Source organism: Mesoplodon bidens, assembly GCF_964165515.1.
Source record: "Mesoplodon bidens genome assembly, chromosome: 4".
Classification (NCBI taxonomy): domain Eukaryota; kingdom Metazoa; phylum Chordata; class Mammalia; order Artiodactyla; family Ziphiidae; genus Mesoplodon; species Mesoplodon bidens.
The window spans coordinates 36,758,868-36,768,802 of NC_138160.1; the positions used below are offsets into that span (position 1 = coordinate 36,758,868).

General features: G+C 42.9%; 1 protein-coding gene across 1 annotated transcript; it reads left to right on the plus strand.

Moving 5' to 3' along the window:
• Positions 1–3,192: 3,192 nt before the first annotated feature.
• Positions 3,193–3,750, plus strand: ANXA2R (annexin A2 receptor; the record flags this gene model as incomplete). Its single annotated transcript, XM_081232590.1, has 1 exon — positions 3,193–3,750. One exon carries the CDS (start codon positions 3,193–3,195, stop codon positions 3,748–3,750), a length of 558 nt encoding a protein of 185 aa, XP_081088716.1.
• Positions 3,751–9,935: the final 6,185 nt, after the last annotated feature.

The window sequence follows — 9,935 nt, forward strand, 5'->3', positions numbered from 1 at the left end:
AGGACACGGTCACCCTAACAGCACACTGCTTGCTCTCTGTGCACTGGTACCAAAAAAGGGTTACTGTTTCAGGATGTATTTCCTCTACTGCCCATTCTTTAATCCCACCAGGTATCATCACACAAGGTTGAACAGCTGTATCGATTTTTACAGAAGGATGGAGGTAACTGAAGGAAATTACACATCAAGAGAGAGAAAATTAAACTAAATATTGATTTTCTTTTTAAAGTTATCATTACTGAAAGTACCCTATGACTCACTATAGAAGATGAACCTCTTTAGAATTCCACTTACAGGGCACAATTACGGTTCAAAATAGAATCAGAATATTTACTGACCTCGCACACCAAAAAGTGCCAACCAGGTTTCCCAGACTCTCCAGATCATACTGCTCCCTTAAATCACGTGAACCCACAGCTGTCACCTACTTGTGTTACTAGGGCTGAAAGACATAACTGGTTCCTCCTTCAGGGGCCTACATTTTGTTTCACTTCTTTCTCAGAAGCATAAAGATTATCAATATACAGGCAGTCAACAGGCAAGGCATCCTCACCCCCAAACTGGAATCCTAACCCCCAAGAAAAGGAAACCACTTCTTGAACCATATACTTAGGATCCCTGGGAATATTTTCCCCACACTAAGACTGTCCCTGACTCTCTCACCAGAAGGCAATCCCTGCCTACAAGTGTCCCTGTTAACTCTTCTCACAGATCTATCTATATTCTTTCATGACACCCTTTTCCCTAACAATAGACCAAAACTTATTTTTGCTATAGGTGGGAAAAGAAATGCACTTATTTTATTCTGATGTCCATCTATACATTATTTCACATCCACTTCAATGATTATTTGTGGAATCTATAAAATACTCTTTCTGCCTTCCCTTCTTGAAATCACCTCGTTCCTGTCTTGAGAAAATAGCTACCTGGTAGATATCTTGCTATTTCACGTGCCCAGTATTGAAGGGTTAGTTTGCTTCACGCTGGCTTACAGGGTCAGTGGAACTTTCCCATTCTTGATGCTCAGAAAAGTCATCTATGAATGAAACTTTAAAAAACAGGTAGGACATAGTACTTGACATACCATTTTCTGCAAAAATTGAAAGGGAAAAAATAAAAGAGAATGGGAACTCTAACACATTAAAAGAGATATCAAGACATCCCAACTACATGTAATAATGGGTAGACACTGTCTGAAATCAGGTGATCCCCACTTCATTGGTGACTGATATTGACCATCCACAGGCTGACCACATTGCTGGTTCTCACTGTAGTGGCTTCTTGCTATGCATCTATGACACAGGCTAGCTGTCCCTAACCTCTCTGGGGGAAATTACACGGGGTTCAAACAACTCTCTGGGAAGGTTCTACACCACCAGAGCTAAATAGCTCCATGTCTTCAAAGGAATAGTGTTGTTGTCCTTCCCTTAAACCTGGCCAGCAGAGCTTTCTGTCTTTATTAGATTCTCCCAAGTCAGCTGCAAAAATTCCATGTTGCTCCAATAAACCCCTTCAGTTTACCACTGCCTGACTAGAGCTTCCAACCCTCTACTTCTTCTGTTGTCCACACTTTCATCCACTTTCTTTATTTCCTTACTTCTCATTTTTTTTCACTTTGATTGTCTTCCTTCTTTTCTCTGTTTCCTTTCCTCATATTTATCCTACCATTGTCTTTTTTCCTCACCTCATGCAAAAAGACTGGCTTTGGTGGGAGTCATCTCAAACATTAGCGTTTTCTTTCGGGCAGAGAATCAGCTACCATAGGGAACAAGATTTGGCTGTGTCTTCATGGTCTCTTGCCTGTGACTTTGCTCTTCCCTTAAAATTCAGCTCTGCCAAAGCAGGAGCCAGTTCTACAGCTCTGTATGTACAGCACCATCACAGCACCTTGCTCCTGGCAGGTTGTCAAAACATGCTTGTTAAAAACTCTTTGAATTAAACTAACTTTGTTACATTGAAGATTAATGAGTGATGGAGGAAATCTGTGCTTGGATGCACTGACATGTTTGCCAACAGAAAGTCTGAAACATCTGAGGAAGGATGTAAAGGGATGAAATTTCACTATAGATCTGACACAGAAGGAAAAAGCAATCCACTCAGATTAAACACACACAAAAGGATAACATTTTGAGTTTGCTATTCATTGATGTTATGTTTAATATCCAGGATCATATCACTAAGAATGACAATGAAAATAATAATAATTGTAAATGAATAACATGTTTTCTGCCAGAGATATCTAATTACTTGACTTTGTTATTCAATTTAATCATACAAGCTACTTTGTAAAATGTTAACGTTTAGCTATCATCCAGGTAAAAATATGAGGACAAGAGAGGTTAGGTAACTAGCTGAGTCATACAGAAGTAATAGAACTTGTACCCAAACAGCCTGCATCTAGGTCCCTAGACCTGACCCCTCCCCTCCTACATGTTGGCTGAAATTCTGTAACTATTTTAACTTATAAATTGACAAACAGAAGACCAGGATGGGAGTCTGACTTCTGTCACTGACCAGCAGTGTGATTTCATGCAAAGATGACCAACATTTCATTCTGATCATCTGGGTAAAATCTGATGGTACTTTTCAAGCAGAAGTGCCCTGAGAATCAATGAACTTACAGTTACCTAAAAGTGTCAGCCACAGGGCTTCCCTGGTGGCGCAGTGGTTGGGAGTCCGCCTGCCGATGCAGGGGACGTGGGTTCGTGCCCCGGTCCGGGAAGATCCCACGTGCTGCGGAGCGGCTGGGCCCGTGAGCCATGGCCGCTGGGCCTCTGTGTCCGGAGCCTGTGCTCCTCAACGGGAGAGGCCACAAGGGTGAGAGGCCCGCGTACTGCAAAACCCCCCCCCAAAAAAAGTGTCAGCCACACAAGATACTTTTCATAAAGGAGTAACCTTCCAAAATAGCTTGTCTTGACAGAGCCCTATACCTGTTGTTCCTTTAAAAACAAACAACACAAAAACGTTAATTTTCTCAATCTACAAAATCAATTTAAATAACTTCATCAAAGATGACTGGATTTTCCCTTAATCTCCTCAGGTCCTGCCTTCTGAACCAATTAGAAACCTGAGAAAAACGACACCACCCATCCTAATATCCTCTGGTTGGACAGCTAAAAAGTTGTAAGAGAAGGTATAAATTCTCAAGGAAGGGATCCCTGAAAACTTCTCCTCCTCTCAGGGGCTGAAGCGATGGAGCCGAACTTTCCCCGCTGCGTGCACGAGGCCTGGGATTCCGCAGAGGAGTCCCAGGAACCAGAGATGCTGCAAATCTTGAGCTTAGCGGACCCTGAGGAATGGCAGCTCCCTTGCTATCCTACGCTGGGCCAGCTCTCTGGGGACGACGAGGACTTCAATGGGGAACAACTTTCTACCGCCTGCGGGCCTCTGCACCCACACTGCCCGAAACACGGACCCCGAGCGCAGAGCACCTGCAGGCTGGGCGCTGGGCCGCCCGCCCCGGACACGACGCCCGCGACCCGCCAGGAGCCACAGTCGCCATCAGGAGCTGGGGCCGCCGCCCACATGCAAAGCTTCCCTGGGCGGGTCTTGCGGCATCGGGGACCCAACACCTGGAACCCGAGACCTCTGACCGCGGGGACCCTTCCGGAGCATCGCCCTCCTCCTGGCCTGGAGAGACACCACCGGACGTCCCAAAGCTGCTGGCCGCGGACCTACACGCAGTGGCCGGGAAGACCCTGGGCTGCCTCTCCCGCCGCCTTTGGACCCAGGAGCCCTCATCTCCGCTGAGACCCTTCATTGGATGATCCCTTGCGACAGATGTTATTACAATAACACCTCTCCGTTTAGCAATCATGGAAGAATTCGTCTTCAGAGACATTTGTGAATTTTTCTTTCGCTTACTTAATAAATTATACCAAATGCCAACGCCTTTCTCTCTCTTACTTTGGCTTTTGGGGAAGGGCCCGACGCAGGGGCGGGGTGGCCGGTGCCAGTTCTCACCAGGGACCCTCAGTCCCCTAATTTGCTGGGCGGGGGGAGGCCGGTGGGGTCTCTTGGGCACACCGGGAGGCCAGGGGTCCACCATAGGCGTTGCCAAACTGGGTCACACGTGCTGGGCTCCGAGACATCCAGCAAAGAGCGGCCAGCAGCCCAGGGAACTCCGCTTCGCCCGACGAACGCTCCTGCGCCCTCGCCCTGTCCCTGGCCCTGGCCCTTCCAGTCCATCTGTGGGGCCGTCCAGTCCCCTTCACGTTGCTCCACGGCCCCCAGCGCCTGTCGCCGCTCCAAACGCATCTAGAAGCAGTGGCCTCGGGGAGCGCAGAGCTTCCGTCGCCCTCAGGCACTCTCCTGGGCGTGTCGCTTCTTCCTGCTCGCCCCAAACCCAACTTCCAGCCCCCACCTCAGAGCTGACCTGCAGCCAGAGCGCTGGGGCCCCGGACAAGAGAAAACCAGGGATTGTCTTTTGCGGTGGGGCGTGTCTGCGGCCAGATTCTGCAGCGGTTAGGCTTGCGTCACTTCCTAACTCCAGCCTGGCCACTTCCCAAGGCGCCTGACTTCTCATTACCACTCGGAGTTGAACTAGAGTGTCCACCCAATCCGGGGTTGGAAACGGGGCCTGAGAGCACAATGGCAGGCAAAGTGTAAGTGCTTCATAAATGTTAATACAATTATACTGAGAATTTCTCAACTGCTGTGATTTCTCTGGGGGCAAAAGCCTTCACTGGGATTAATCTCACAGGCGTCTGAATGTGGGGACTCCCGGCCTCGGGAGCGGTTTCCTGGAAACCCTTCACCTCATCGCTCTGGTTTCTGGCATCCCACCCAACCTCACCCTTTCTCTCCTTTCCCTGCCAGGATTCCATGGGCCACCTGTGCAGCCTGGATGCTGTGGCTCAACCAGTATGTAACCCTGGCCGGTCCCCAGGGAATGCAAAAAATATTCTCTATTAGACCACAGAGTGATATTTTACTTTTTTAGACTCAAACGGAATTTTTCTAGTGAAGCCTGAACATGGGAAATATACAGCTCATAACAAGAGGATGTGATGACGTGGGTGTGTCTTATAGACACTGCTATGTCTTTATTAATGTCCTTTAATTTCCTACTTTGTCCTTTAATTCTTTTTTTTGTCCTTTAATTCTTTTTTTTTTTTTTTTTTTTTTGCTGTACGCGGGCCTCTCACTGCTGTGGCCTCTCCCGTTGCGGAGCACAGGCTCCGGACACACAGGCTCCGCGGCCATGGCTCGCGGGCCCAGCCGCTCCGCGGCATGTGGGATCTTCCAGGATAGGGGCACGAACCCGTGTCCCCTGCATCGGCAGGCGGACTCTCAACCACTGCGCCACCAGGGAAGCCCTGTCCTTTAATTCTTAAAGAGTGTATGTGAGAAATGAAATCAGTGAGAACTGGAAATAAAGAAATAAATTATTTTAAAATTTCATCCTCACTTTTTCAGTAATCATTTCAAATCTTCAACTCTTAGACAAATAAATGAAATAGGCCTTGAATTCATGGAAAGACACAGTTCTCTATAAATTCACTTGTCAGGAGTCACTAGCAGGATTTGGAGTACAGTTCTACAGTTCCTTTAGCGATTCTAAAATCCAAAATTTTATGGAATCTACCCTTTTGTGTGTAAATTTCTGTGCAAAACTCATTTGACAGCAAACTATGGCATAGACGGATGTGAGGCCATAGTGTTCTCTCTCCAAAGTAACATAAGTATTCATAGGAATGTCTGATTACTGGGACTGTCCTAGACTATGCGGACAGGTACACTCTATCAGGCAAGCTCTTATTATCACTTTATAACTTCTTGCATTTTAAATTATAGCATACATCTAGACCCTAGTATTTTATTAAATATATTAGAATATATTTAATATTAAATAGTGTATTTGCAATATGTAAAATTATAAATTTAGGTTGTTTTTGGTTATGAAAATGACAAGCAATGCTGAATGCTATAGAAGTGCCCTTTGCTGGTGGAAAGCTGGAGTTATTGTAGTATATGATCAGCTATTTCATTGTTAGAGAAAATTCTCTTCTGGCATAGATGGCTGCTGCCTTTACCTGTAAATATTTCTAGTAATGGGGTTTATGTGTTCCTTTTTTATTTTCATTTTATTTTTCTTTTCTTTTCTTCCTTTTCCTTTTCTTTTATTTTTAACTGTCTTGAACCTGAATGGCACCAGCCACCCCTGCCTGGGCTCCTTGTCTTTCCACTACAGCCAAAGCAGGAACCCATGGGATAAAGAAGGATGCTGGAATTTTTGTAGAATGTATTAAGCAAGCAAAAGGCATTTTCACAAATGTCTATGATGGCAAAATTTCTTGCATGATTGCTAATTCATGTAATTCAATATTGGGAATGTGAAACAGCAAGGTATCTACCAGGTAGCTATTTTTTCAAGTCTAGAAATGGAATGATTTCAAGAGGGGAAGGTAGGCAGGGAAAACAAAAGCAAAAATAAACTAGTGGGACTACATCAAACTGAAAACTTCTGCACTGCCATAGAAACTATCATCAAAATGAGAAGGCAACTGGGATTTCCCTGGTGGTCCAGTGGTTAAGAATCTGCCTTTGGGCTTCCCTGGTGGCTCAGTGGTTGACAATCCACCTGCCAATGCAGGCGACAAGGGTTCGTGCCCCGGTCCGGGAAGATCCCACATGACGCGGAGCGGCTAGGCCCGTGAGTCATGGCCGCTGAGCCTGCGCGTCCGGAGCCTGTGCTCCGCGACGGGAGAGGCCCACGTACCGCAAAAGAAAAAAAAAAAAAAGAAACGAAATTGAGCTATTTGTAATGAGGTGGATGGACGTAGAGTCTGTCATACAGAGTGAAGTAAGTCAGAAAGAGAAAGACAAATACCGTATGCTATAAATATATATGGAATTTAAGAAAGAAATGTCATGAAGAACCTAGGGGTAAGACAGGAATAAAGACACAGACCTACTAGAGGATGGACTTGAGGATATGGGGAGGGGGAAGGGTAAGCTGCGACAAAGTGAGAGAGTGGCATGGACATATATACACTACCAAATGTAAAATAGATAGCTAGTGGGAAGCAGCCTCATAGCACTGGGAGATCAGCTCGGTGCTTTGTGACCACCTAGAGGGGTGGGAGGGAGGGAGATGCAAGAGGGAAGAGATATGGGAACATATGTATATGTATAACTGATTCACTTTGTTATAAAGCAGAAACTAACACACCATTGTAAAGCAATTATACTCCAATAAAGATTTAAAAAAACCCTTTTGGTATCTTTGACAAACTTCCTCAAATCAAATTCTAAATGTTCTTTTGACCTCTAGTTAACTTCGGAATGTTTCAGAGGGTCCCTGAACACCTCAAGGAGAGATACTAAACTAATTAGCCTTTTTTGGTATGTTAAATTACATGGGAAATATTGTCAAATAAGTAATGATAAACCTTCTTAGAAGGTTCTAATATTCTAGAAATTATATGAACTCCCTAAAATTTGAAATGTTGTGGTATGTTCTCAGTCACATTTCTAGTTATTATTTTAAAGTGTTGTATGTCACAGAAATAGCCAAATTTCCTTAACAACTGCATTGTAATCGGGTCTTTAACTATGTTTTTTAAGTGTTTTGTCACTTATAGAGTTGTCTTACTCTGATGCTTTTACAAAAATGTTTGTAGATGACTTGCTTTTATGCTCTAAAACTAAATTTGATTCTGTAGCAAAAGGACTTCCACCTTGTATGGGGGCTATTTCACTCTTACATAAGACTATTGAAGAAATAGCAATGGGGGTATTCTTTATTTATGTTCCACACTCAGCTGAGTCCTTCTAAACTCTCACCACACTCAGCACTTTTGTAACCCGACTAGTTTCTTATGAAGTATTGCTGCTTTCTGTAATAACCTTAAGGCTGCAACTTTGCTTCCAGAACTACAGGAAGAAGACAATCATGACTGCATTTTATCTTCTTGTTCCCAGGAATGACAAGAAGCTACTATGGATAAGGCTAATCTTTGATTTACAGATGGGTTCTACTTAAAGAATAAGCAGGGGCATTATAGAGTTGGATATGCAATAACACTCACAGTGAACATAAGTGAAAGCTCCTATTTACCAGAAAAAGTCAGCACAACAAGCTGAATTAATTGCCCTAACCTTAGCTTTTCAACTTGCTAAAGACCAGCTAGCAAATATTTATACTGACAGTTGCAATGCCTTCTGGAGTGGCACACAACTTTGGAATGTTATGGGAACAAAGAGGTTTTTAACTTCTTCAGGACAACCTAAAAAACGAAAAACAGATTGCAATTATTAACTGCTATACAACTGCCAAAAAACAGTTAGCAATTACTGACACCAGGACATTCCAAATCCGACACTATGGAAGCTAAAGGAAATCAGCTTGCTGATGCTGCAACCAAACAGGCAGCTTTAAATACTCACGCCATAAAGCCTTGAAATTTTCTGTCCACTGCTCTCTGTTAACCCTGCTAATCCAGTAAAAGATGTCATCTATAAGCTCAAGAAATTGCTATTAAAGAAGACAAACAGATACGGTAACAAAAAGGGAGAATTTTGACCCTACCACACAAATATGGTTTAGACCTAATTTTTTTTTTAAAGCTGTAAGTATCTGTTGGAGCACGATTGTCTATCAGCCTTTGCCAAGCATTCTACTAGCATAACTCCTAAAAAGGAAAGAAAGAACTGGGGTAATAAGACTGAGGGACATGATGGATCCAGAGCAAGTAAGCAAAGACCCTGTTATTGGGGGAACAAATATTTGATCACCTAATGCTATCTAAAGATTAATGATCAAAAGGGGAAAGTGGAAAAGGAAATTATATTTTAAGACAGGTAAAGAAAAGTTAAGCATAAAATTCTCTCTTCTCTCTTCACTTGAGCCTCCCCCCTCCCTAATGCATCTGCATCACATATTAACCAGACCTCCTCAAAGATGGGAATGCCTGCTCCTCAGCAAAGATCAATTTGTTCCTTTCTTCCGATGCTAGCAATGTGGCTTCTTAAAGATAAGCATTCTTTCCAACTCTGTAGGTGGTCATTGTGACTTACTGCTCAATTCGTTTGTGTTTACCTAGACCGTGTATCTGTGTACCTAGACTGTGTAAACTTTATGTAAAACGTCAGTATGTCATTTTGATGAAGGATCCTTGGTTTCAAAAATGTAAATGACTGTGTCTTTGCTAACACTAGGACCAGTTATCAGAGCTTCAGACAGCCTGTCTCCCACGTTATGATCCTCAGTTTGACTCAAATAAAATTCCCTTTTTTCTCCTTAACTTGATTGTTAACTGAATTTTCATCAACAATTGTAATTACTGTGGCCACTTCGGGGAACTTTTACATGAGACCACTTTCAGGGTTCCCAGAAAAACAGAGAGAATCCCAGAAACTCTGGAGGCAATAGAATTCATTCTTTCATTTGTATGCAGAAGCTACTAAAAGACAAAATGATTCCATAAATAGCTTCCCTAAAAGAATCTTTATAATGGAAAAAAAAAACATTAGTAGAAAGCTTTAGCCATCTAAACAGGTAACGTTAACTTAATCCATCTCCCAGCATCACAGTTTTGAATCAGCTAATCTTTTGAGTTTTGTATTATTGCACCTGACACATAGTTAAAAATTTAAAATAAAATCTACAGTATCTACAAATCTACAATCTGTGTATGTCTATTTGTGTAAATCTATTACTGTGTATCTAAAGGTTTATGTATATGTAAGTTTGTTTGTTATGTATGTGTGATATGTTTAAAGATCTCTAATTGGCAAAAGAAAAATAAGTAATTATATAAGTTATGCCATGAACTCTCAGAATTATAGAAACTAACCCCAAAGGTTTTTCAAGTTCATATGTCCTGGAATAATCTTTGGTAAATACAGGCTACTTTAAGCTTTTAGGTTTCAATAAAATGCCCATGTCTTCAGAATTATAAAGATTACTATAAAGCAAACATAAAACTTTA